Source organism: Botrytis byssoidea (assembly GCF_014898295.1).
Source record: "Botrytis byssoidea strain MUCL 94 chromosome Unknown BBYS_008, whole genome shotgun sequence".
NCBI classification, from domain to species: domain Eukaryota; kingdom Fungi; phylum Ascomycota; class Leotiomycetes; order Helotiales; family Sclerotiniaceae; genus Botrytis; species Botrytis byssoidea.
The window spans coordinates 463,488-490,393 of record NW_024065849.1 but is presented as its reverse complement, the minus strand read 5'-3'; the positions used below and the strand labels follow the sequence as shown (position 1 = coordinate 490,393).

At 43.3% G+C, this 26,906-nt stretch overlaps 9 protein-coding genes across 9 annotated transcripts; 3 read left to right on the top strand and 6 right to left on the bottom strand.

Annotated features, from left to right (window-relative positions):
• Nucleotides 1-701: 701 nt before the first annotated feature.
• EAE97_004767 (uncharacterized protein) lies at nucleotides 702-2,247 on the bottom strand (the record flags this gene model as incomplete). Its single annotated transcript, XM_038875279.1, has 3 exons — nucleotides 702-953; nucleotides 1,046-1,628; nucleotides 1,841-2,247. 3 exons carry the CDS (start codon nucleotides 2,245-2,247, stop codon nucleotides 702-704), a joined length of 1,242 nt encoding a protein of 413 aa, XP_038733636.1.
• A 1,064-nt stretch (nucleotides 2,248-3,311) lies between these two features.
• On the bottom strand, nucleotides 3,312-4,952 carry EAE97_004766 (uncharacterized protein; the record flags this gene model as incomplete). The annotated part of the gene is made up of 4 exons (XM_038875278.1): nucleotides 3,312-3,877; nucleotides 4,000-4,450; nucleotides 4,511-4,745; nucleotides 4,924-4,952. 4 exons carry the CDS (start codon nucleotides 4,950-4,952, stop codon nucleotides 3,465-3,467), a joined length of 1,128 nt encoding a protein of 375 aa, XP_038733635.1. The 3' UTR covers nucleotides 3,312-3,464.
• A 1,971-nt stretch (nucleotides 4,953-6,923) lies between these two features.
• EAE97_004765 (uncharacterized protein) lies at nucleotides 6,924-9,481 on the top strand (the record flags this gene model as incomplete). Its single annotated transcript, XM_038875277.1, is given in 2 exon segments — nucleotides 6,924-8,927; nucleotides 8,945-9,481. 2 exon segments carry the CDS (start codon nucleotides 6,924-6,926, stop codon nucleotides 9,479-9,481), a joined length of 2,541 nt encoding a protein of 846 aa, XP_038733634.1.
• A 1,463-nt stretch (nucleotides 9,482-10,944) lies between these two features.
• EAE97_004764 (uncharacterized protein) lies at nucleotides 10,945-13,342 on the top strand (the record flags this gene model as incomplete). Its single annotated transcript, XM_038875276.1, has 3 exons — nucleotides 10,945-11,296; nucleotides 11,350-11,704; nucleotides 11,755-13,342. The coding sequence occupies 3 exons, from the start codon at nucleotides 10,945-10,947 to the stop codon at nucleotides 13,340-13,342; spliced, it is 2,295 nt and encodes a 764-aa protein (XP_038733633.1).
• A 980-nt stretch (nucleotides 13,343-14,322) lies between these two features.
• Nucleotides 14,323-15,548, bottom strand: EAE97_004763 (uncharacterized protein; the record flags this gene model as incomplete). The annotated part of the gene is made up of 3 exons (XM_038875275.1): nucleotides 14,323-14,520; nucleotides 14,682-15,132; nucleotides 15,232-15,548. The coding sequence occupies 3 exons, from the start codon at nucleotides 15,546-15,548 to the stop codon at nucleotides 14,323-14,325; spliced, it is 966 nt and encodes a 321-aa protein (XP_038733632.1).
• Nucleotides 15,549-16,019: 471 nt separating this feature from the next.
• On the bottom strand, nucleotides 16,020-18,463 carry EAE97_004762 (uncharacterized protein; the record flags this gene model as incomplete). Its single annotated transcript, XM_038875274.1, has 2 exons — nucleotides 16,020-18,290; nucleotides 18,338-18,463. 2 exons carry the CDS (start codon nucleotides 18,461-18,463, stop codon nucleotides 16,020-16,022), a joined length of 2,397 nt encoding a protein of 798 aa, XP_038733631.1.
• A 226-nt stretch (nucleotides 18,464-18,689) lies between these two features.
• EAE97_004761 (uncharacterized protein) lies at nucleotides 18,690-21,507 on the top strand (the record flags this gene model as incomplete). Its single annotated transcript, XM_038875273.1, has 2 exons — nucleotides 18,690-18,969; nucleotides 19,025-21,507. The coding sequence occupies 2 exons, from the start codon at nucleotides 18,690-18,692 to the stop codon at nucleotides 21,505-21,507; spliced, it is 2,763 nt and encodes a 920-aa protein (XP_038733630.1).
• Nucleotides 21,508-22,412: 905 nt separating this feature from the next.
• On the bottom strand, nucleotides 22,413-23,625 carry EAE97_004760 (uncharacterized protein; the record flags this gene model as incomplete). The annotated part of the gene is made up of 2 exons (XM_038875272.1): nucleotides 22,413-23,406; nucleotides 23,483-23,625. The coding sequence occupies 2 exons, from the start codon at nucleotides 23,623-23,625 to the stop codon at nucleotides 22,413-22,415; spliced, it is 1,137 nt and encodes a 378-aa protein (XP_038733629.1).
• A 1,182-nt stretch (nucleotides 23,626-24,807) lies between these two features.
• Nucleotides 24,808-26,871, bottom strand: EAE97_004759 (uncharacterized protein; the record flags this gene model as incomplete). Its single annotated transcript, XM_038875271.1, has 2 exons — nucleotides 24,808-26,430; nucleotides 26,482-26,871. 2 exons carry the CDS (start codon nucleotides 26,869-26,871, stop codon nucleotides 24,808-24,810), a joined length of 2,013 nt encoding a protein of 670 aa, XP_038733628.1.
• Between the last annotated feature and the right edge of the window lie 35 nt (nucleotides 26,872-26,906).

The window sequence follows — 26,906 nt, the reverse complement described above, 5'->3', positions numbered from 1 at the left end:
TTTTCCCTCTCCCTCTCTACCCCCCTATCCCCCTCTCCCCACCTACCCTTTCTCTCTTTCTCCTTCAAAACATACACATACACATACACATACACATCCACATCCACATCCAACTACACAATCAAACACACAATTAAACTCTAAAAATGTATCCTCCATCTTAACCTACATTCACATCTACATCTAAATCCACATCTACAATATAGCAAAAACAGATTATGTGATATTACATTCACTCCCCTGCATCCCTAATAACCATCTCAAATCACTCCCTTAACTTCCCTCTCCTCTTTCTCCTCAATATCTTCATTTCCCTCTCACCTCTTCCCTCTTCCCTCTAACCTCACCTCTCCTCCTCAAAACATCCAATCCACGACTATCTCTCGTACAACATTGAAATTAAAATAAATCATACTCTTCTACTCTTCTACTCTTCTACTCTTCTTCTCTTACTCAACCTAATCAATTACATAACCACAAAAAAAAAAACTAAAATAGAAAAAGCCCAAGAATCCTACCCAATTTGACTCACTAAACTCCAGAAATCTCAAGCATCAAAAAGTCAACACTCCCATTTTCGCAAAACTCTCATGGATATTGTAATCTTCCTACTCGCATAAACTATGAACATTCCTCTAAACTAATCTCTACCGTGCATCCACTATCTCTCGCCATCTCCCCCTCACTCCCACATGCACACCCTAAACCTTCAACAACAATTTCCCCGTCGTGCCTCTCCCCTCAATATCCGTATGCGCCCTCCTCACCTCCTCTAACGGATATATCTCATGAATCTTCACATTCAACTTATCCTTGATGATAAAATCAAAGAGTTCCGCCGTGTACCTCTCGAATTCTTCACGGGTAGCTATATATCCAAAAAGTTGTGGACGAAGAACCTTTAGATTCTTTGCCGCGAGTTTGGAGATTGGAAAAGGAGGGACTGCTCCAGACTACAAATATGATGGTTAGTATAAAGTCGAGATTCAAGATCGAGAGGAGTGGATGATAAAAAAAAAAAAAGAGAAATGAAAACAGAACCTACAGCATTACCGAAACTAACCACCGTCCCCTTTCTTCTCACCACCTCCAAATCCCCATCAAAAGTATCCTTCCCCACACTATCAAAAGCTGCATGTACGCCCTCTCCCCCAGTAATCTCGAGCACCCTCTTAACAATATCCTCCTCCTTATTATTAATCCCCACCGTCGCCCCATTCTCCTTTGCCAATTTTAATTTCTCCTCCGAGCTCGCCGTCGCAATAACCTTCGCACCCACCACCCTCAAAAGCTGACACAACCACAAACCCACTCCACCGGCCGCAGCGTGAACCAAAATCCAATCGTCGCGTTGCACATGGTACGCTTCCCGAATGAGAGTCAGGGCCGTGAGACCCTGAAGAATAGCTGCAGCTGCGATACCCGGGGCGAGTTCCGAAGGAACAGTGTGTACCTTTGCTGCGGGGACGACGGTGTATTCGGCATAGGCAGAGGTACCCATGTACACTACTCGATCGTTGAGTTTGAGGTCTGTGTTTGTGGAGGGGCCAAAAGAAACTACTGTGCCTTCTGCTTCGCGGCCGAGAATTTCAGGTTTGGGAGAGGGATAGAGACCGGTACGGAAATAGCTGGAGGGGAGGAAAGTTAGCGGGTGGGTTTCTGAATACCATTATAAGGATGGATTGTGTTGTAATTGAATATACTCTGCGACGAGTAGGTATATCCATCCATCCCATTCCAAGACATCCCATCCACCCACCCAAATCACACCACACCAAACCCAACCCCCCAAAGAAGCATAAACATAAACATAACCACGAAAACACAAAAATGAACCTACGTATCAATATAATTAACCCCCACAAACTCATTCTTCACCAACACCTCTCCCTCCCCGGGTACAGGCACCTGAACATCCGATCTATAATCCAGAACCTCCACGCCCCCCGTCTTCTCAATGACCACGCCTTTCATAATCTTTGGAATTTCCGACATATTTCTGCTCTGCATCTGCGCCGCTCGATTTCCGTAATTTCTACTCTCACACTTCGCCGCGACGAATGGTCTAGTACCGGTAATCGCACGAAAAGTTTCCGCGCGGTATGAGGATGCGCAGCGTGCAAACGGGAGGGGTAATGTACGTGGGGTAAGATTATGCGAGATGATACGATTGTTCGTGTGGGTAGCTGTAGCTGTAGCTGTACCTGTGATTCTGCGAATGGGGAGTTCGACACTTCGTAGAGACATGGAAAGGATTAGGATACCTACGAGTAAGTAGAGAGGAAATGGGAAAGTGGATGAGATACTGTTACTTATATTATTTATTACCTAACTTACGATATAACAACCCCCAACATTAACATGCGGATGTATAGATACGATTCGTCACATCACTGATGCTTAACAATCGGATGCTTAACAATCAGCTGTGTACGATAATTACTCGTATATTGGGGAGAGCTGTCATAGCTAGGTACCCCTGCCTGGAAAGAAGAAAGGAACCCCGCACTTGCGTGATTGAGGCTTTTGATTTATTGATTAAGAAATATATACGATAATTATACCTAGCTAGGTATTCTCGACGTAATCTTGTCAAAAATGTAAGATACAGAGTAGGATTATATAATTTTCAAATGAAAAACACATAACTACCTGGTAAACAGTTAAATCGTGATCATCGTAACAAAACGGCTAGATAAGCGTTTTAATAACTAAACCCTACAACATAAAACCTAAACCTATCCAAAAATGTCTGAATAGGTATCGTAAAAACAAGAAACCGAAGAGATACCTACCTACCTACTAGGTAATCAAGCCCCTCCTAAAACCCACACCCCATATTTTCCAAGATTCCCAGTAATCCTTCCCCTCCCTCCCCTCCCCTGCATCCACCCCCTCAAACCCATTCCACTCCCTTATCCATTCCCCTACCCTCCTCTCATCTCCCCTTATTCCGCTCCTTCTCTTTTCCACCCAGATCCCGATGAGCCTCTCTTTCTCTTTCTCTTTCTCTTTCCCTTTCCCCTTCCACTAATCAACTTCTGGTCCCGTCCAAGCACTTACTATACAAGCTCCCGGTGAGTTTATTCAACGCTACTTTACTTGATCGCAATACTACTCTAGCTCCCGCAACTCTATGTCTGATAAGCTCATTACTATGACATCCTACGTATCAGATAATGACTATTTCTTTTAACCCTGTTCATTTATCACACTTGATCATTCGTTCACTTACTCCCGAGATAAATACTACGACTACACACACACACACACACACACACACATCAATCTTCTCTACCCAAAGACATAGATCGTGGGAAAATTGCTTCTAATTTTATTCTCTAATTGGTCGTGAATGAACTTATTTGATATCTATAACTAATATAACCTCATGTAAATGCCCAAAATTAATCATGAAAGTCTCCTCAAACTGCAAAAACTGTGCTCAATAGGCCCTGCCCACACTAATTATTCTTCTTCAAACTCTCCTTATAATCACTCAAAAGATTCTCCGGAAAATCTTGACGATATCCTTGTGGGTTATTGCTAACCCATTTCCACAAATGCTCACAAGCATCTTCTAATGTCAACTCAGTCTTCCACTTCAATTCCTCATTCGCGCGGGTAGGATTGGCAGTCAAATCTAGAACGTCACCTGCTCGGCGTTCAACTACTTGATATGGAAGGTCGCGTCCTACAACATGACTGAATGCTTTGACCATTTCGAAGACGGTAGATCCACGACCAGATCCCAAGTTCCATGCGCGAACACCTGGTTGTTGTTCGCGGAGGTGATTTAGAGCGGCAAGATGTCCCTTTGCTAAATCGACAACGTGGATGTAATCGCGAATAGCGGTACCGTCCCGAGAAGTATAGTCTAGAGAGAAAATTTTGTTAGCTCTTGCTCAATCTGGAGGCAGGCCGAACCGAGGCTGGAGAGTATAGAGTGGGAGGGTGGAGAATTGTAGTGGGGGGCGGAGAAGACTGGAGATTGCTTACCATCACCAAATACGAGCAACTTCTCTCGTTTTCCAGTAGCAACCTGGCCCAACAATGGCAAGAGATTAAATGGGACACCTAGAGGATCCTCGCCCATGATACCACTTGGGTGAGCACCAGCGGGGTTGAAGTATCTCAGTAATGCACCATTCCATTGCTCATATTTCTCTCCCTTCTTCTTCAAATTATTTCTTTGCGCATTGACATGATCAGTGATGACATCTTCGATTGTGCTCTTGGTACGTCCGTATGGGTTTGTGGGTCCAATTGGGCAATGTTCTGGAATCGGAATCATATTTGGAACCCGAGTCGCATCACCATAGACGGTGGCAGATGAGGAGAAGACGATGTTGGTGACATCATATTTGCTCATGCATCTCAAAAGAGAGATTGTTCCACCAACGTTAACGCGGTAGTATTCGAGTGGGATTTCGGAAGATTCTCCAACTGCCTGTCGCACAAGAGTTGGTTAGTTGAAAGATGTTAGTCATGAGATATAGCATCTACCCACCTTCAAAGCAGCAAAATGAATGACACTGTCAATCTTTGGATGAGCAGCAAAGACCTTCTCTAACTCTGCCTCATCTGTAATATCGACTTGGTAGAAATCTGGTCGCTTGCCGCATAGTATTTCAATGCGATCCAATGCGACAACGGAAGAATTGTATAAACTATCAACAATCACAACATGATAGCCATGTTCAAGTAAGGCCAAAGTTGTAAAAGAACCGATGTATCCAGTACCTCTATGAAAAAGAGTCAATTAGTAAATAGTTCACCGTTGGTGGTTGGATCATTGATCGATTAATGGTTGGATGGCGGGGTTAAATTTCGAGATTTCCCCAGTTTCTCCAACAATTTGTCTGGACTCGAACGACCGTTGAAGATTTTGAGAAGTCGAAGTATTATAGGAAAACAACTTACCCGGTGATTAAGACTGTTCCAACTGACATGGTTGCTGTATGAAATTGTATTATTCTTTGAATCTTTATTTTAAAAAAGTTGGGAGAGAGTTTTGTTAATAACAAACAGCGAGAGAGAGGAATAATAAATTAAATGTCAGATTCTCGGTCATCGGGGGGCCTGCAGATCGATGGTGGGGCAAGATTCGAAACTGCTGGATGTGCCAGGGATTAACGAGGATTGCCTCATGAAATTTTAAGTTGCGAGGTTGCTAATAGATTGTTGATATATTTGTTGATACATGGAAATTTAATCCGCGGTTACTTGAGTAATGATAATCATATCTAATTTGCGGATGGACACAGGACAGAACAGAGGGAGGAAAAGGAAAGATGCATGAAATTATATTGAGGTTGAGTAACAGGAATACTCAGTCACACTCACACTCACACTCACCCTCACACTCACACTCACAGTACCGGTAACAGTTGCAATAACAGTAGCAACGACTAGCCATCAGCTTCATAGTAATTCTCATACAACATATTACTACACGGAGTAAAAGCATAGCATGTGGTTAGAACAGGTACGGAGTACGGTACAAGAATCTACTCATAGTACCAGGTTTATTTCCACTTCTCATACCTCCGCCACCGATTTAATTTCCATTATCCGCTCGAATGAAAGACGACATAGCAAAAACCTTTACGAGACTGCCGCTATTAATTGAGTCATTTCTACGAGTAATAAGTAGCTAACGAGGACCCGCGGGGATAGTGTTGCCGTCAACGGGTGATACCTAGTAGCAGGACTAGCAATATACTGGATCCTTCATTGTCGTCTGAGGGAGGACAATAGTGGGAGGAAGCAGGAAGGAGGCATGAGTAACGGACGGATATCAATATCAATGCCAATGCCAATGTCATTAACTTTCGACTCTTCGGTATATTTAGATCAACATCTATTTATATCTATTTATGGAAGAGAGGAAAGAAAATCTTCCATCTGAAGTTTGGAACTAATGATTCAAAATTGGCTGAGGCTGACGTTATCGAAGTGTTTTATGCTTTGATCACGACTTTCTCTGAAACCAGCGTACGCCAATTGTATGGAGTAGGGGTGGAAAAATGGAGAAATGAGATGGGTCCACTACTGTTGATCTTCTGGCTTGTTCTTTGAACTTTGAAGTTCGTTATTTCATTTTGATTTGGAGCTTATCTATTGAGATTGTGGCTTGTGGCTGGTGACACAGAATCACATGCATGGATGACCTCGGGAAGGAGGAACCTACCTAGCGCTTACATAATTCCAACTATTCTAGCCAGTGGAGCGTCAATTCAAATCAATCACAAAGACTTCACCTATGAAAGTTCTAGGAGATAGCTTGCAGATAACAAACATCTCGTAGTACTGGAATCAATCAAGGATTCGATTTCATACGGTCCTCTTCCATTCCATCATACGACATGGTCTCTCAGAATTTACTATTCTGCCATCGGGACGTACATATCCTCCACTGATCACTCTTTGTATCAAGCTATACCGGTGTGTTCTTCAACGCCATTATTCTTGTATCTTTGACCGATAGCACAAAGACTCTTGCTAAGATTCTTTCATGATTCTTTGTTTTGTTATAGCTCCACCAGTTGCCGCGTCATTTTTGTATTCACCCACATCCTTTGACCTTCTTTTCCTTTGTCTATTTTGATGCATGTTTTCTAAACCTTTGTATCTGAATGATACTACAAGATAATTACCATTTCCAGTAAAAAAAGCGGGGAGGGATCGAGTTCCTAACTAAATATTCACAATGCCAACTCTTTGTCTACAAGCTTGATCAAAGTACCCAATCAAATGTCGATGAAAGCGAAGAGGTTCATTTTGGAGTTGTTGCTTTTGATGATACTTTTCTTCGCTTTTACCGCATTCTGATTGCACTAGTTACCTTCTCCTATATTTACTTTGGCCCTCGACAAATTATTTATCCCAACGTGTGTCAAAGTTTACCTCTAAAGCTCAAGATGCAATGCTCAAATCAAAATGGCAACGCGGTGGACACATCCTCACAAGCACAACCCATTCTTTCAAGTCAAAAAGAGCGTGTTCCAGGGGTGGTAGATTTAAAGAATTCTCTTGAATCGATAGCTCACATGAGAAGTAATGAAGAGAAAACCACTTACTGCTTTGAGATGCTTGAGGCATTAGATGTCAACAAAGATGATATATTTGAATATATGAATACTGTCTTTAAAATACTTAAAAGCAATCCAGATTGGTGGAAGGATAAATACACTGAAGAGACTCTCGACAATCAACTTCTATACTTTCGCCTAGGGATAGAGCAAAATATACCTCGGAATCGCAAGCGCCGCATAGAAAGAATTAATTATATAAAAGCTAGATGGTCGAAATATGAGGAAGTGTGCTCTTGGGTGGAGGATTCATCACAGACGAGCAATTTTCTTTTTCATCTGGCAAGAGTAGCAAAGAAGTTTCCACATTACCCGGATGCTCTACATAGATTAAATAATGCTTTAATTCAACGCCTTTTGACATCCAAAAAGGGATCAAGGAATGGAAAGCGATTGCAAGGATCAGATTGTGAGAGGGCGATAAACATTGAAGAGGCCCGGAGACACCCTAAATCAATCTATGAAAATCTACAATTGAGTAGGAATCTATCAACAGGATTATATGGCGATATGATTGAAGCACACTATCAAGATAATTCAATGAATATCTCCGCCAAGATTCTTGATGGAACAACTCTGTGGGAGGAAAATGGTTTATATTCACAACCAGATACACCACATATTGAAGGTGCATCAGAGCTATTCTGTGTTCAAGGGATGAACGGGACTGAGTCTATCAGCATTGACACCAGACTCAATGACTCTTCTCGAAAATTATCAAGATACATTAGATTTGACGCGGAAGCGAATGAGCTTTCGCCTTCTATTGATAGTGACTCGGATGAGTCTATGATATCAAACTTTTCCGATACAGCTCATCAGCTCCTTTCCTGTCAATGCACAGTATCTTTTCGTCAAAAGATTGATACATTATACCGGACGCATAAATGGCGCCGTATGCCATTAAATGTTCTCAACGATGTTATGACTATGCTCAATGTTACCGTCAGAAACCTGGCGCGAATTTGTTCAAGGCACCAACGGAAAATAGCTGTTCTGTCTGGTCTCAAAGTCAAATACTGCAAACAGGCTGAGTTAAATGATAGGATGAAAGCTTTAAATACGGCACGTCTCAATGGTGAAGATGCTGTGAGGGCACTTAAGATCGGCGAAGCGAGTGGTTGGTTCTCAGATTTACATAGAGTACAACAAGAGTGTGATGCATTGGGACATTACAAATTTGCTAAGCAAGCAAGTTGGCCACCGAGGACCATTCAAGAGCGACTTTTTGACGAGGATTTTCTAAAAAGAACGCTTCTATTTTTATTGTCGTCAGATGTTACAAGAGAGGTCAGCTGGGATTCTGAGGCTGCTATTCGCACCTGGGACGAGAAGGGATCTGTGAATATCCCAATTTTCAAATGGTGGTGGATGGTAAATGATGGAGAAGTAGCTCGCATTGTAGATGAAGATCTGGAGATGTATAAACATCACACTCGACATGATTTCCATGGAAATGAAAACGAAGGCTGGCTCCCAACAGCTTTTCATTCTATCGCACAACAGCTAGTATCACAAGATCCCGTAAATTACGCCACTTACACAGCCTTAAGACCAGATCATTGGGCGAGCTTATTGTCATATCCTAGTTATGCAAAGTACTCCGAGTTTGATAAAGATCACCCTACAACAGGTAGCTTTGAACACATTGATCAAAATGTGAACAAGCTTTTGAAAGGGGAATTTAACATAAATGCTCAAGTCCAAGGCTCTGTTAGTCTCGATGACGAAGCTCCTAAAAACAGTACTAAGATCGTCCCTGGCTTTCACAAACCCGGGGTTCTCGCAAACTGGTGGGCAGGAATACCTGAAGAGCACAAAAAAAGCGGTGCTGTAACACGCATCCCAAGTATATCGACCCTGCGACTGAACTGGGAAACAGTACCCTGTCTCCACGGCGAAGCGCGTTTCACTATGCCCCAAATCTTCACGGTGCTCAACCCCGCTATCCTGATATGCCTAAACGCCGCACCATTCTCCCCTGGATGTCTCGCGTTGCGGAAGACCATATTACGCTTCCGAATACGGATAATGGAGCGGGGACAGTACAAGATGTTACGTTGGCGCGAGTAGCGTGTATGCCACCTAAAGCGACACAGAGCGGGAAACCGATTTTTAATTCACGTATCCCGTATAGATTTCTGGGGTGTGTGAGATTGGATTCGTTGGGGGCATTGTCGGATGCGCTGCTGGGCTTGAGAAGGTGGGATGCGCCAGAGGTGGTGGAGGAGCAGGAGATTCTTTTTGGGGAGGACAGAGCGAGAGCGAGGGAGTTTATTGAGGAGTGGAGGGAGAATGCTACGAGGGCTGCGAAGAAGGCATTTGAGATTGGGAAGAGGACGGAAATGAGAATTTTTGGATCGGATTCGTATTGGAATGATAAGTAGGTTACTGTAGGTTTACAAAGCTGAAAGAAAATGGAGAGTTTGTGTTAAGAGTAATAATTCACTGGCAATAAATTGCACATGGCATGGTGAGAATCTTATGATATAATTCTGGTAGCAGCAGTAAATAGCCTGCCCTTTTGCTCCTGTATAGTCGCACTAGCTCAATGATTACTGACACACAGTCTCATTAATATAGCTATATATCTATCAATGAAATCACAATGAATGTCCAACACAAATCGTGTTATATTCGTAGTGGTAATTGAAAATTCATATAAACATTTCTGATTTCAATCAACAAGATGGGTGACTAAGGAGGCTCTTGTGTAGGATGAATTGACTTATAGCTGCAGAAATGAATTCATATCATCCAGGACATTGAAGTTTAATCAATATCAATGATAACATATTTTATATTGTGATATCGAATTGATGTACAGGCTTACAGGTATTTGCGTATGAACACTCACCTAGTAATCATGAAGTAATTGTGCCTGATCTGACCTAATACGGCAGATTCAATTAATCCCAGCCGAGCCAGCGTCATGGTCACATGGCTGTCAAACCGTCCGAAGTAATGAGGGAGGCATTAAGCTTGCAGATTTGGCTAACTGATTGATTGATTGACTTGCTTTGCTTTGTTCCATAATCTTCATAGGACAAAGAATCAACACCGAGGAATGGGGAAAAGAAAACACAAATAATCAAAGAAAAAACATTCTTTGTATTCTAAACATTTCATTTCAATTGACTGAATTCAATCATTACTTTGTACTCGATTAAGAAAAAAAAGGTCTTATTCAATTTCCTAGCGAGAAACTCCGTTTGCATCATTAACTTAAATGGCCTTTGAAGCTATTGTGTCGTTCAATGTGTTCCGCGATATCGTGAACTCCAATATATCAACACGCGCCAAAGAATACAATCAACCATAATAATTACTGCGCATGCGATTCAAATGCTTCACGAGATATTTTATTGATCTTGCTTCTTATTGAGACGCGTAGACGAAGAAATTACCACCGTGTTTTGTGCGAAAAAGTGAATCTGCGCTTTCATTGTTCTCATTCTCGAGATTCATCCGAATAGCTTCACAAGAGCTACGGGCTTGCAGGATCAAGAAGCAACAGTACTTCCAAAGTCTTCTCTCAGTATATCTCCTTGCTCTTTGCTTCTTGCTTTCTTCTAGAATCTGCAAGACGAGAATATTTGCAGTGCATATTGCGCATCACGATAGCTTCAAAGGTAGGCACTTTTCCGTTCTCTCTCATTTATTCTAGATAAAACAGCTGCGTGCATTGGTTTGAGCTACTTATATAGATCTTATCGCTCGAAAATTTGATCAATTCTTACTAACTCATACATCTGCAGATATCAATTTCAATCTCGAGTTCCTCAAATACTTCTTAATCGTCTCACAATATCGCTGCTAAGATAGCAAGTTTACAACAAATTAGCAAATAATGTCTACAAGACGTACTACTCGAGCTGGTAGCCGCACTGCTACTAGTGTTTCCGGATCTAATGCTGTTGGTCCTGAAGATATACCAGCAGCTCGAACACCAGGTAGAGGACGTCCTAGAAAATCGGCTGGCTCAGTGATTGGTTCGGAACGCGGCGCTGGTCCCCCTCCTGTGGCAGCTTCTACAAGTACTGCGTATGGTACAAATACACTTGCACTCCCAAATTATGGTCCAAGAGCGGCCCCATTGGCCAACGACATCTCTTCTGTCATTGAAGGTCTTTTAGAGCCAGAATCTTCTAGCAAGGGAACCAAACCTAGAGCAAATTCTCCTGAGGAATCAATTCCTGATGGTAAGTCTCACCCAATTCTATTTTTTCATCGGAATTTTGGCTAATTTTATAAGTTGATGCTCGTCCTGCCAAACCAGTCCCTTATGCTCCTGCTCACATTCCTTCCATGCGCTCGAGGACTGGACCTGTCAAACGACGGCTTCCTCCAAGCGCCAATCGAAATTTCCAGAATGAGAGTCAATTGTACGACAATGCTAGCATTATGTCTGATTCATACCAACAACAAGACTATGATTTTCATATCTCCACCCCTTTGGACGAAGACGAGCTAAACCGTCGTACTGCATTACGAGATATCATGGAAGAGCAGCAATACATGCGGGGTGGTGCTCCAACTGGGCCGATATTAGAGCTTAGGGATAGAACTGTTGTTGACGTTGGACAGGGTTTAAGATGGCCGTTCAGGCTGTAAGTGAAATTGATCCGGCTGTCTATGGAATCAAACTGACTATCTATAGTTTTGCAAGGCTTACAAAGGGCCTCTTCAATCTTTTTGGCGATATCACCAAGTCTTTAATACCGATGTTTCTTCTTGGCCTCATTGCCTTCATTGCATGGACTATCTTTTTGAATAGTGGCGAGCCTAGCCTACGTTGGTATGGCACCGACATGTCGTCAAATATTGGACAATTTATCCCATCGCAAATCAAACATCCCACTCGAATATTCGCCCCGGGGGATCTCAAGGAAGTATACCGCCGTCTGGATGCTGCGGAAGCTGATATAACGTTCCTCAAGCATCGTTCTTCAATTGACAAAAATGCTCTGGAAGAAATCCAGAAATTGCTTCCAGATTTCCTTGTTCTTGAAAAGGACTATGCTGGAAAAGCAGTTCTCCCTGCAAAACTTTGGCAAGCTATGCGAGACAAGATTCGAAGTGATCCATCTCTCATTCCGGAGCCTGTCTATGTTACTTCCGATGGCTCTCCCGATCGTCCTACAACCTCTCCCTCCCCATCTGATATTCCTAGTACTGGAGCTATCAATTCCAAGCACTTTGATCGATGGCTTGAAAGTAATAGACTTAAGATTCAGGGCTGGGCTGGCTCTGAATTCGACGGTCTTCATCAAGCTCGAATACAACAACTTATCAAAGATGGTAAGATTGCCTCGAAAGATGATGTCATCGAATTGATCAAGAAGGACTGGAAAGATAAGTCAGCAGACATTAAATTGGAGCTTCAAAAACACATTACAGATTTGGAAGACAAGGTCACAAATCTTGGGAAGAATGCTCTCACCGCTGGGCAAGTGAAAGCAATTGCTAAAGCAGTTAGCATAGCTCAAATTGAAGCTCTCTCGAACGCAAATGTCAACCAAGAGGTCGCTCGACCCCTTCGACGTATGGACCATTTCGCCAAACGATCCCATTCTGCTGTCATTCCTCGTCTCACCTCACCTTCTTACCGATTTCCACACATGGATTTTGGATTTATTCACAGAAGTATTGCCTTGATCTTCAATCAACCTATTCCCCTCCCCAATTCCGCCGATACAGCTCTTACCGCATGGGAAGAAATTGGTGATTGTTGGTGCTCACCACAACAGAATGGTCACGGCCCTACACTTGGTGTCGTAACGGCTAATCATATCTGGCCCGACCAAGTTGTTGTGGAACACTTCCCTCAATCCGGTTACGAAAATTCAGGTCTCTCACCTCTCTCAGCACCAAGCCACATGGAACTTCTAGCCTATATCCCTCACACCCCTACTTTCGCGAAAGTCAAAGTGAGCTCTGATGAAATCTTCCCAGATGAAAATTATGATGATCTTGAATCTGGCTGGGTAAAGCTGGGCGATTGGACATTCGATGCTTATGGTGCAAGCACTCAAGCTTTTACGATACAAGTAGATCTTAAGGATTTTGTAACGGAACCGATTGATAACATCATGAACGATACGTCTGCTAGTAATAAATTCTTGATCAGAAGTAAGGGGAATCATGGCAATGGTAAGGTGCCTTATACTTGTCTTTATAGACTTAGGTTACATGGAGATGTGAGACCAAATGAAAGTACTCTTTACACGGGGACTAGTGAAGATTGAGGCGGGGGATGTATAAATTCATTGGGCGTTTTTTTCCTTTATCGAATTTGGTTTGCTTTTGTTTGGCGAGGGATGTTACCTTACTTGGGCAGGGGTGCATATGGTATGGTGCAAAATGGGTATGGTGCAAAATGGGTATGGTGCAAAATGGGTATGGAGCGGATGGGATGGCACTGGACTGGGAAGGAAATCTCACTTACCGCGCGATCACTTATTATATGAACAAAGCTGGATTGCACGGACATGGAGTGGCATTCTGGGCACTTTTGGATGGGGGTTGGCGTATGAGGATACACACATACCCTAGATTCAGCGTGCACACACACTATACTTACTATACATGGAACTCCGTCCCTGTCTGTGTCTTTGGTATGCAGGCAGTTGTAACTCAAGTTTGCTAATGAAGAAGGAAATATGTATTTTTGGAATATTTTTGGGTGCTTTTTGGTTGTGTAGTGTGTATGTGATGTGAGTCTGTATGTGCAAGTGTCTAATTCCGCTATAGGTAATCTTTCGAGAACGAAAGAAAGTAAAGAAGGAAAAGGAAGAGAAAACTACACATGCCTCCCCAAACAATGCATATCCATATCCATTTCCATTTCCATATCCAAATGCACATGCACGTTCATGTTCATGTTCATACATCCAGAATCAACTAATCAATAATATATAAAATACGTAAAGATTCCTTGCTCTATACTGTACTGTACATTGTGTCATCCATGCTGTTCAATATATCTGTATTCTGTATTCTCTTGAATCTTCTTCATGAAGTGAAGACTCTCGTCTCTAGTGGTATCATGCATATGCATCATTATTCCTCTTATTTCTTTCTTTTTCCCTTCCTTCCTTCCTCGCATCCCATATGTTTCCTCTCTATTTAGTGTTCAAGTATTCATTCCCTCTACCCCCTATGATTCTTCCTCCTATGCTTTTCACTTTTCGCTTCTCCTCTTTACATCCTCCCATACCCTCCGCCCCTAATAATCCCGACCTAATCTCTCCTCCTCATCCTCCACCAATTCGTACGCAGGTCGAAATTTCACTTCTCCTTCTCCATCTCCCTTGCTATCTTCGGCGACTAGTACGGGATTCGGATGCGTATCGGTTGTGCCTCCTAATGAGGTATAGCCTTGATCGTAGAGCGGACAGTAGGGGATATTGAGGTGGCGGATGAACTGTGGGGGATTGTGTTAGTATTTCGTTGTGAGTAATTTCCACTTGATAAACTTTCACAGTTTTTGATCCTAGTATAAGCCCCTAGAAAAGGGCAAAGGAAAGGAGCAAGAGGGGGGGAGAAACCCCAAGCACGAAAAATAATGAAATGATAATAACTCACCCCCCATATCTCCCGATAATGCCAATCAATCACCGGATGCACCCTCATAAACCTAGGCCATCCCCCATCCGTCAAATCGAAATGTGTCAAATCCGCACCATGCGGATCTGTCCTTCTGGTGCCTACCAAAATCGCCTTCACAACCGGGTGATCGTGTAAGTATTGCGTGAATGCTTCTTTCATCGGTGATGCGTAGCGCGAGAGTTGTAGATGGTAGTGTGCGGAGGACGAGGCGACAAAGGTGTCGACTTCGGGGAAGGGATGCGGGGAGAGGATGTAGACGGAAGGGAGAGCGAGGGGGAGGGGTTTCGGTTTGGGTTTCGAAGATGAGGATGGGGATGAGGATGAGGATGAAAAAGAGGATTGGTGATTGGAGAGCGCGGTGAGGAGGAGAATCAGTAGGACGAGACAGTCTTTTCCGCCGTTGTAGGAAAATGATATTTCTTCTAGACTATGAGGATTCTCACATGTTAGCATAGTTTCCATAGGTACTGAATACTTAATCCCATTCCTCGCACACAATCGCAGAATCACCCCCCAGAAAACGTACCTATATCTCTCCAAACACTCCCTAATAACGCCCAGCGCAATCCTCGTCTGTTCCTGCACCCCCCTCAAGACCTCCTCCTCCTCTCCAAACTGTTCTTCCAGAAACCCATTTACTTTCCCCGCCACCTCATCGCATCTCTCTAGCAGATTGCTCACTTGATCTATATCCCCATCCCCATTCCCATTCTTCTTCTCTCCCGCTCCAAAATTCGCAGCATGTGTATCCGTATCCGGGTCCCCTCTCTCAGCGCAAGCAGCCTGCCATTGCTTCTCAATATGATTGTCATCTCTGTCCTGCATATCGCGTAATCCTCTCATATCATTATCTGTCCCTTAATAACCCATCTATCTCTCAATCAAGAACTTCCTCTGGCATAAAAAATAATTAAAAGCAAAGCAAGAAAGAAAGAAAAAGAAGTTCTGTACAACTTGAGGGTGGGAGGGTTCCCGCGCCGTCGGATTACCTCCGAGTCGAATTGGCTTCGGGGCCCCATAAAAATGTGAGGTAAGCTTCACATGGGCCGACGGACCAATCGTGGTGGTGTGAGCTGTGATTACTTGTTGGAATGTGGGGGTTAGGTTGGAGGGGTAGTTTTAGCCAAGATTCGGTGAAATGGGTTATGGATTAGGGGTCTTGATTTGCGATACCATGAGATGGATATGTAAATATTTGACACTAGGACAAACAACACAGCAAGAAATTCAAAAAGGGTATATAAAGATTCAATTCTGATCTGATTATCAACGCTATTTTTACATTTCATGTTACTCCTACTCCTAATGCCAAAATTAATTAAGAAGACCAGCAGCCAAAGCCTCCAAATCTTCCAGTGTCTCAGGTTCATCTGCAGCTTCAATAACACGACTCTTTCTCTTAGCAACCTTTCTCTCATCATCTGAATCATCCTCAAACCATTTCTTAGGTCTCTTTGCAGGCCTTGCCGAACTATCTTCATCCTCTTCGTCTTCTGGTAGAGGCAAAGATCTAAGAAGAGCCATAGGATCTTCATCATCCCCAGCACCAACCAATTCAGGTGCCTCATCGTCATCCTCCAATGCTGCTTCTCTCGCTCTACGTTTCTCACGCTTTTCTCGTTTCTTGTCCTTTGCAGTTTGTTTATCAAGAAGATCTGCTTGACGAACTCTTTCGGCTTCTTCTTCCAAGAACTTAGCTCGTTGCTCCTCGGCTGGACCTCTTGCGCGGAAATCTTCTTCGTCTTCCAATTCGTATACTTGATGAGGATTACCTTCTTCATCGAATACCAATTTGGTTCCTCTATCTTTGAGCTTAAGAAGCTTCTTCTTAGATTTCAAAAGTTTCTCTTTTCGTTTCGAGTCTATCACAATAGGATCCTTGCTAATACCCTCGATAACCTTTCCTAGTGGCCCAGTCGCAGCAACATCTTCATCGTCGTCGTCGGAACTATCATTGTTACCCACAGGTATTACTCTCTTCACTGACAAAAAGTCATTGTCTTCATCAGCGTCCGCGGTACCATCTACATCCTTCATAGGGGTATCATCTGCGATCATCTTGGAGTAATGACCAGACAAAACATCCTGGTTACGGCGCTCAAACATTCTATCGTATTTCGTTCGGACTTCTTCTTTCTTTTTAGGTTTCTTCTCGGTTTCGCTGTCGTCGTCGCTAGACTCAATAGCAGCTCTTGGAGCATTCTTGACATTCTTTGCATCGTTTCCTTTCTGGAATTTAATCTTTGGCGCACCGGGAAGACCCATACTCGATGCAAAACCCTCCAGATCAACCTCATTGATATTGAATATCTCCTTGTCTTTTTGTAAGAAGATAGATTTGGCATAACTGACAAATGCTTTCTGACCTAGGTATTTCAGCTCAGGGTCCTGGAAACACATGTTTTGTAATTGATTTTTGATGTCTTGCGTCTTGTTCGGTCGGATATTAATCTTTTGTATCGGTACTTTCTTATGTTCCAATCGTTTCAGCATGCCCTCTTCCTCAGATGGATCCAAAAACATGACTGCCCGGCCTACTTTCCCATAACGTGCAGTTCGACCAACTCTGTGAATATAGGTATCAGCATCCTCGGGGCAATCTAATTGAATCACCCAATCGACTGCAGGAAAGTCAAGACCTCTTGCAACAACATCTGTCGCAAATATACATGAATTTTTCGATGAAGAGAACTTCGAAGTTATGTCAAGCCTTGCGGTTTGCTTTTGCCTACCGTGGAGATGAAGCAATGGAATACCAGGTTGTAAATGTCTTAAACTTTCGTAGACAAAACGTACTTGCTTGCCTGAAGACATAAATACTATTATTTTAGCCTTTAGGTTAGCTCTAATGAAGCCAAATAGCGTGTTGAGCTTTGCAGGCAACGGCACTACGCAGTAATGTTGTTGTAATGTTGTGGGGGTGGCTGAGGATGCTGCTTCATGTACTGCGACATATTCGGGTTCCTTCAAACTCAATCTTGCTAGATCCGAGACTCTCTTCGTTTGTGTGGCACTAAATAGCATCGTTTGCCTTTGTTTCGGTAAATGTTCTAGTATAGCGTCGACAGATGTTTGAAATCCCATATCCATGATTCGATCTGCCTCATCTAGGACCAACATTTGTAGGTTATCAACATCGAATGCAGCCGTTTGGTCCATATGTTGTAACATGCGCCCGGGTGTACACACAAGTATATTCATCCTCCCTAAACGTTCCCTCTCCTCTTGCAGACTCCGACCTCCAATGATCAATCCTGCCGAGAAGGTGTGGTATCGTCCGATTTTTCGCAGAACCTCGAAGATTTGTATGGCCAATTCACGAGTTGGAGATATAATGAGAGCGCCAAGGCCATCTAATTCTGTCCATTTCTGTCTGTAAAGGTTCTCTAATACCGGTACTAAAAATGCAAGAGTCTTTCCACTACCAGTTTTCGCAGCGCCCAGAATATCTTTTCCCTTGAGCGCAAGAGGTACAGCTTTCGATTGAACGTCCGTCAAAGTTTTGAAGTGAGATGCTTCGAGTCCAGATGATGTCGGTTCAGACAGGGGAAGTTCAGAGAAGTTTTTGATTTCTGCTTTCGCATCCTGAGAGAGTAAGTAAATGTCGATAAGGAAGCCATGGCCGCACTTACAAGCTCATCAATTGATTTCTGAAGTTTTTCAAGATCTTCTATATCTCTTTTCCTTTTCAAAGTTTTCGCATCATTTTTACCCTTGCTAACGTTCTTAGACTTGCGCCCGGAAGCTGGTGGTGCCATGATTCTCAAATATTTATGTACAATATCAATGGATCGCTCAAGGTCCAAAATATTTCGAATATATTTTTCCAATCTGCCTCCAAAATTTAAGGTTTTGCGCTAACGAAGGCGGTGAAATCATGCACGGGCCATATCAGAAAAAAAGTTGAACTGATAAGATTTTGGATATCTTCAATGCTTCGTATGCTGCTATTTGCGCGCGCTGTGGAAAAATACGACTCTCAAAATGCCTCGTCGTGCAGCATCCCCCGCGCTTTCGGAGAATGATTTTGATATCACAAAATCTCTCTTCAATGGTGATATCGACGGAGATGACGACAATTTCGGAAATACAACTACTAAAAATGTAGAACCTCTGGATGCTAATGGTATATTGGATCTGGGACTTGAGAGCGATGGAGATGGTGATGGAGCTTTCATATCGGCACAGCAATCAGCTGCGAACCGAAAGAACTCAAATTTGAAGGGGCAGAGTGTCAAGAAGGGTGGTGGATTTCAAGCAATGGGTATGAAATCCCTCTCTCTTTGCATTTTGCGCAAACGTGCTAATTTTCAACCAAGGATTGAATTCTCATTTGTTAAAGGCAATTAGTAGAAAAGGATTCAATGTACCTACACCTATTCAACGAAAAACGATACCCTTAGTCCTCGATAATCAAGATGTTGTTGGTATGGCTAGAACTGGTTCCGGAAAAACTGCTGCCTTCGTCATCCCAATGATTGAAAAGTTGAGAGCTCACAGTGTGCGTGTTGGTGCAAGAGCCCTAATTATGTCTCCGTCTCGAGAATTGGCCTTACAAACATTGAAAGTTGTTAAGGAATTTGGACGAGGAACTGATCTTAAATGTGTACTACTTGTTGGAGGTGACAGTCTCGAAGAACAATTCGGATTTATGGCCGGAAATCCTGATATCGTTATTGCTACGCCTGGTCGATTCTTACATCTGAAGGTTGAAATGTCTTTGGATTTATCGTCGATGAAATATGTTGTTTTTGATGAGGCCGATCGTCTATTTGAAATGGGTTTCGCTGCTCAATTGGGAGAAATTCTTCACGCCTTGCCAATTTCAAGACAAACTTTATTGTTTTCTGCAACCTTACCAAAGTCGCTGGTGGAATTCGCCAGAGCTGGTCTTCAAGAGCCAAGTTTGGTTCGTCTCGATGCAGAAAGCAAAGTTTCCCCAGATCTTCAGAGTGCATTTTTCAGTGTTAAAGGTGCTGAAAAAGAAGGTGCTTTATTGCACATTCTCCAAGATTTAGTCAAAATGCCCACAGGCCTACCCGAGAATGCACTGAATGCAACAGACAGGTTTGACAAGAAGCGCAAGAGAGGTCCCGATGGCCCAAGTAGGAAGCTAAAGCCCACGGAGCATTCAACAATCATATTCGCAGCTACGAAGCATCATGTCGACTATCTCGCTTCTCTACTTCGTATGTCTGGATTTGCTGTTTCTCATGCCTATGGTTCACTCGATCAAACCGCTAGAAATATTCAGGTTGAGGATTTCCGTACGGGAAAATCAAATATATTGGTAGTTACTGATGTCGCCGCTAGAGGTATTGATATTCCTGTCCTAGCAAATGTCATTAATTATGACTTTCCACCACAACCAAAGGTTTTCGTTCATCGAGTCGGTCGTACTGCAAGAGCTGGTCAACGGGGTTGGAGTTACAGTTTGGTCAGAGATACTGATGCGCCATATCTTCTCGATCTACAGCTATTTTTAGGAAGGAGATTACTTCTTGGACGTGAATGTGGCGACTCACCAAACTACGCTGAAGATGTGATTGTTGGTGCTCTGCAGAGAAATGAGATAGAAAGCAAGTCGGAATGGATCACGAAGCTTCTCTATGATGACGACGATCTTACCGCGCTGCGAAATGTATCAGCGAAGGGAGAGAAGCTCTACGTTAAGACCCGTAACTCGGCATCAAGTGAAAGTGCAAAGAGAGCCAAAGAAGTAGTGGCATCGAAAGGGTGGATGGAGCTACACCCACTTTTCAAGGATGTGACAAATGGTGCCGAACAAGCTCGATTGGATATGCTTGCAAAGATCAGTGGATTCCGACCCAATGAGACTGTCTTTGAGATCGGGCAGAAGGGTAAAGCTGCTCACAGTGAGGCTGCCGAAATCATGCGACACCGAAGGGAGAAAATCATTCCAAGAAGACAGAAAGAGGAGGACGAAAAAGCAGCAGCGGCAGCAGAAGAATTAGATAACGATACGCCTATGGAGGTAGATGGCGACGATGGTGATGATGATGATCTTGAGGTCACAGTCACTGGAGGAGATGACGACATGGCCGAGGCATCGGAAAATGAGCTTGAAGTTACCTTCTCGAAAGCATCACAAAAAGGCAAAGGACGAACGCTATCTTGGAAAGACTCCGAAAATTTCATGTCATACACGCCAAAAACTATCAATACTGCAGAAGAGCGTGGATATGGTGTTCATTCTGGTTCATACAACACAGCGTCACAAAACTCAAACTTCGTCGAGGCAGCTAGAGGTGTTACTATGGACCTCACCAATGATGATGGGGCGAAATCTTTTGCCGAACCCGCTAGAGCAAAGGGCATGAGATGGGATAAAAAGAATAGTAAATATGTCGCTCGAGCCAACGATGAGGATGGATCCAAAGGAACCAAATACATTCGTGGAGAGAGTGGCCAAAAGATTGCAGCTAGTTTCCAAAGTGGTCGATTTGATAGATGGCGTAAAGCACACAAGGTCGATCGTATGCCTCGAACAGGTGAAGCAGAACGCGAAGGCCCTGCCAGTGCTGGTGGAGTTGGACGAGGCTTCGGTACACGATACAAGCATAAGCAAGAAAGAGCACCAAAGGAAGCTGATAAATATCGTGATGATTACCATGTCAGGAAGAAGAGAGTTGCCGAGGCAAAGGAAAAGAGAGTTGGCTCATTCAAAGATGGTAGTGGAAAGTCGGAAATTAAGAGTACGGAGGATATTCGAAAGGATAGAAAATTACAGGAGAGGAGGAAAGCAAAGAATGCTAGACCGTCGAAGAAGGGTAAATATTAGTAATATAACGTATGCAGTGTATTGTTTAGAGAAATATAAATGGGCGTTCTCCGCCCCGTTTGTATCACTTACTGCGGCTCTCGTGCCAATGCGTAAAAATGTGGATGAGCGTGAGAACTTGGTCGCGCATCAAGTGACTGCAGAAGGAATCAAATGCTTATTCATATTCAAAGCTTATGGCCATGCAAACTGCGACCCACTGGGGCGTCATGCAGCTAGTGGGCGGGAAGGTGTACTACATACATACAATACAGTAATCAATTCATAAGAACTTCGTACTACACCAGTTTCTACATCTTGCGTGGCTGGTAGTCGGTCTCGCTTTCGTATAGTATGGCTATATACAAGATTGAAAATGGCATTAGATTGCTATCTTCTCTGGTCATATTTCTAGACTAAAGGATCATTCTTTTTCCATGTTGAAATTTGTGTCGAATATCTTCTGTTTTGGGGGAGTACACCAAACACATTTAGCATCTAGTTCGCATCAATATATGTATAAATCGATCACTTCATTCAATCTCAATGTTAAATGTCAATTCTCTCTATTATCTGAACATCTACCAATACAAACTAATGACTTAATAAGGAAAAACTTGTGATTTTGCATAACAAACACTCTGACTCTGTAAAAAAATTACACAAAAAATCTAAATCCTTCAAATACTTCTAGTGAAAAATGAGTACAGCTAAATCTCCGTGAAAATCTAAGGAAAGTATGAAATAGAAAATTGCGAGCGATAATGACGAACGATAATGAAAAACGATAATGAAAAACGATAATGAAATCAGAAAATGGTGCTCGGAAAACAAGAAAGCGAAACATCGTATCCAAACAAAACAATAGAAAAAATCGTATAGTTGTAGTCATCCATCCAGATTGAACTTGTCGGGACCTTCCATACTCAAGAAAACGCATGTCCATTTCCTCGACCTCTTTCTTCCTCTTCCCCTCGCGTCATTCTTGCTTCGTACTCAACTTCATTCTCATCTTCATCTTCATCTCTTCCTCCTTGTCTTCGTCCCGCACTTCCATTTCCTACATCTTCATAGTTCAATCTTCTTCTACTTCTTCTGTTGCTTCCTGGAACGTTTCTCCCCTCGCTACCCTCACCCCGTTCGTCCCTCCTCCTCATACTCCTACTTTGCATCTCCAGAGAATCGAGCTCCTGGCCCATTTTATCCTTATACCCCCAATTTACATCTGCGTCAGGAACTCCCAGTTCTACAGTACTCAACGCGTCTGAAGCGCGGCGTTTGCGGGATTCTTGAGCGGAGAGTGGAGACCAGGGACCTCCTTGAAATTGGTGATGGGGTTGTCGAGTCTGCAGTTGGGCTTGGGAAGTGAGAAGAGGCGGGAAGTCTGATCCAATAGATGGGACGTGCTGTGTTTGAGCTTGAGGCTGAGTGAGAGGGAGGTGGTTTTGGTTTTGGGCTTGGTGGTATAGTGGATGAGCTTGGGGATAATGATGAGAGGGATCAAAGCGATGAAAGTGTGGGGGAGGCGGTGGTGTAGGAACTGGTGGTGGCGGCGGGTAGGGGTAAGAAGGTGAGGCGGAGGTGTAAATAGACTCAGGCTGAGGTGCATTAATGTGAGATGGCATAAAGGGTGGATCGTTATGTTGAAGTTGAGGTTGAGAGGCAGTTGTAGTTATAGTAGTATACGGCTGTAAATTTGATGCAGATGTACCATGATATGACACAGGAATAGAAGGCTCGGGATAGAGAGTTGGGTCATAAAATGATGATGGTACTGAGCAAGATCTTTGAATATGATATGATGATGCCATTTGAGTCTCTTGATAATCCCCATGTTGACTAGAGAGGACTATGTCTTGTGCCTGCTGTCCATCGGAAATATCACAGTTCCGAGTGTCAGGCTCGGATGGCGATCCATTACTTCACAGCACGCCATTAGCCTAGCTCATTATTTCCACAAGCAACTAGAGCATAAGAGAAAAGTAGACAAACTCACCTCTGCCTCGAAGAACCAACATCTGCGCCATTTGAGCCAAAATCTGTAAAAGGATGTTCCTCCATACCGAAATTTGCGGCTTCAGCAGGCTGATTCCGACTATCTCGCTCGCTAGACTTATCCAATCCGCTTCGTAAACGCATGTATACGTATCCACGTAGCTCGGATACTTAAGCAAGCTAGAACAAGACTAAGAAGTACAAGCAAATGGAAGTAGAATCCCGATAGGCGATATGACCATCTTACTTATACAAAGTGTTAAATTCGTTCACACATTCCATGTTACATGCATGAATTCTCCACACAGCATTTCTGCACACAGGAGGAGAGAACCGGTTGGGAAAATGGCTCATTACACAGCATTGCCTTACCATCAACAATGAAACGCCCCTATTACCGATACACTGGGACGGTTTTGCATATACATGCTGGTACTTGTACCTTCACGATGTGTCCAGTCCAGCCGGACAGGGACCATGTTAGGCTCGCTCCGGTCTACACACTGTATAATTAAGATCCCCGTGTTACTTCATTTCCCAATGCAATCATATCCAACTTCATCACACATTCATTTGTTTGGACGTTCGCCACCGAGGCTGAGAAGTTGGAGCAAACATACTGAATCAAGCCATGGAGTGTCAAGCACACGGAACAAGTAAAAGTGGCTGACCATATTCAAGCCAAAAATTGCACAAGGGAAGCTCTCCTTCGCGAGGCTGACAGTGGCTTGTTGCGAATTTGCATGAGGGTTGATGATTATGGTGGCCGTGATGATGTACTTTCTTCAAGTTTGGCCCCCATTCAGACAGGGGTGACATGAGATTTGCTGAGCCGCAGCCTGGGGCGCATCGATGGATACCATCTAATGACGATATTCCTATCTCGACAATTAGCATTATTGACAAAATACTCTATTGAGATGATGTTATGCACCGATACCCATGACTTTCCATGAACATGATGGTTCACTGAAGAGTTATAGAAACGGGAAAGTCGGAATTTTGTGGAAGTGAAACGGGAAACGGGTAGAATGATTCGAGACCTTCCATGCACAGCCCACCCACTCTGATTATGCTGGGCGAGTAAGCCCTGCGCCTAATTCGTCTCCATAATAATTTTTAATTGTTGACGTCAAAATCCAAATCAAACTTCAAAGTTGAATAAATAAGCAAAACCATAGATTGTGGTTTTCAAACTGCTGTCTCACTCAGCGAACGAATCAAAAAGGACTTGTGGTATCATTGTCGGATTAATCTAGCATATGAAGAAACATTCTGTGTGTCGTAGCTTGACTATCCTAGTCCTTATATCCCATCATCTATATCCTAGCTCGACTTTTCTGTTTTCTTGTACTTCAAAAACCTCGCTAAATTCAATACTGCTTCATCAATTCTCGAACGAAGCTCTGGTGATTTTCTCTTGTCGATTGATTTAGCCATCTTTTTGCACTTAGGCAAACTTTCCTCCAAGTGTTTGTCGAATCCACTTCCCCAGAAAACCGATTGGTCAAATGAATAACTTTTGTCGGCATAAATGTCGAAAATCTCGTTCAAGGCTTCCACCGCATGCGCCGCAGGGGTTTCGGGAACAGCCGCAATGAGAGTGACTAGGAAAATGCCAATTTCTCGATTGAGCTCGATAGGTGCGGGCTCGAGGGCAAGACTACCTAAGACGCCAATACACTTGACCCCCAAGGACTGGAAAGCTGAATCATCAAGATTTTCTGCGTCTTTCTTAGAAGCCTTGGAGTCGGTTGGGGTTTCGAAGCCCTTAGAAGCATGGTAGAGAGCCATAAACTTTCTGTGTTCATCCGCTCGTATCTGGACACGCCCTTGAACACTCTTACAAACAGCCCAAGCAATACTTGTAATGGAGGCAGCCAGTTCAACGTTCGCCGTGTTGGATGCAAGTACACGACACACGACCTCATCCCATATACGCTGGGCGAGGCCAGCCCATGATTTTTGCAAGCTACCAAGATGGCTCTTAGAAAAGTCAATTGATGAGACGGTCCACGCGATGTTGTTTAAAGCTGCCAAAGCAGGAGTTTGTACATCATCACCCTCCATTTTTGAGTCCTCAGATAACTGTGTAAGAGCTATAACTGCAGGACAAGCGACCTGAACAAGTTGATGAAGTGTATCCTGGTCATTAGACGTCTCCTCATCTTCTGGATCATCTCCCAAGACCATATCCATGTCAGCCTCGATATCCTCCTGTGTCATTTCGTTCTCCCCGTCACTCAAGTCACCTTCTTCACCTTCCGACAAATCTGCATCGCCGTCAACCATCTGGTCTTCACCCACTTCTTCGTCATCACCAAATCCTTCAAACACCTCCTCCTTTCCATTTCCAAGTTCAAGAGCTTCTTGAAGGCTAGTTGCAATCGATGCGGTAATTTCCAAGGCCATTTGCAAGACTCGTTCGGGGCTAGAATTTGTCCTGTGGCCGTTTGTACCATTAGCACCATTTGTCTGTTGTGCTTGTTGCATTGACTTGATCAAAGTCGGGAGAAGAATAGCATCCGAGGCGCCGTCGATGGGAGCATTGTCATCGGCCCAGTTCATTGCTGTAAATATGTTATGAAGTACTCCACAAGTAGCAACGCCTTTGAATCCACCAGAATTCTTCAATTGCATCAGTAGTTTGAACCAATCCTTCTGCTCTGTAATAAACTCGACCAAGGTCTTGTTGTCTTCTGTTAAAGCTGCTAAACATGATAATACTTCATTGTTGATCTCCAATGGAGTTGTATCGAGTGACAATAATCCAAACAAAAAGTTGATAATTGTAGATAATTTCGATATAGCTTCGACAATTTCAAGCTCTGCTTCAGACAGGGATGTTAACAGTGTTATTACAGAACTTGTAAGACTCCACAAGAGATCTTGTTGAGGTTTTGGTATTTTCGATAACGGAGTGTCTTTTGAATCGATAGTTTCGATAATCTACTTTTGTTAGAGTAATGATTGGACAATGGGATTACTGTGACTGCTTACTGATTTGACAGCTCCCTCAATTGCAGTCAGAATATCCTGTCTGAATAAATGCACACAAAAGTCCGCTTCTTCTTCTAATGCTAAATTCCTCATTATTCCCCATCCTGCGATTCTGGTTTCCATGCTCGAGTCTGTAAGGGTTTGTTCGAGCAGAATTCGAACAATCTGCTCTCGCAAAAATAGCTTTCGGCATTTTGTATCGTCAACGAGGTTCGCAATAGCAGTCGCGGCGGTCGATCTCTTCAATTGGTCTGCACTTTGTAGGTCTTGGAGAACTGGTAGAATTTTACTCTCCCGAATGGCTGCAAGCTCTGGGTCGGTGGGGGGCTTGACAGATTTTGCAGTAGGATCAGCGCGATGCTTAGTCCTATTTCTAGAAGCTTTTCCCATATTGATTTTTCGAATGCAAAGCAGATTAATGTGAT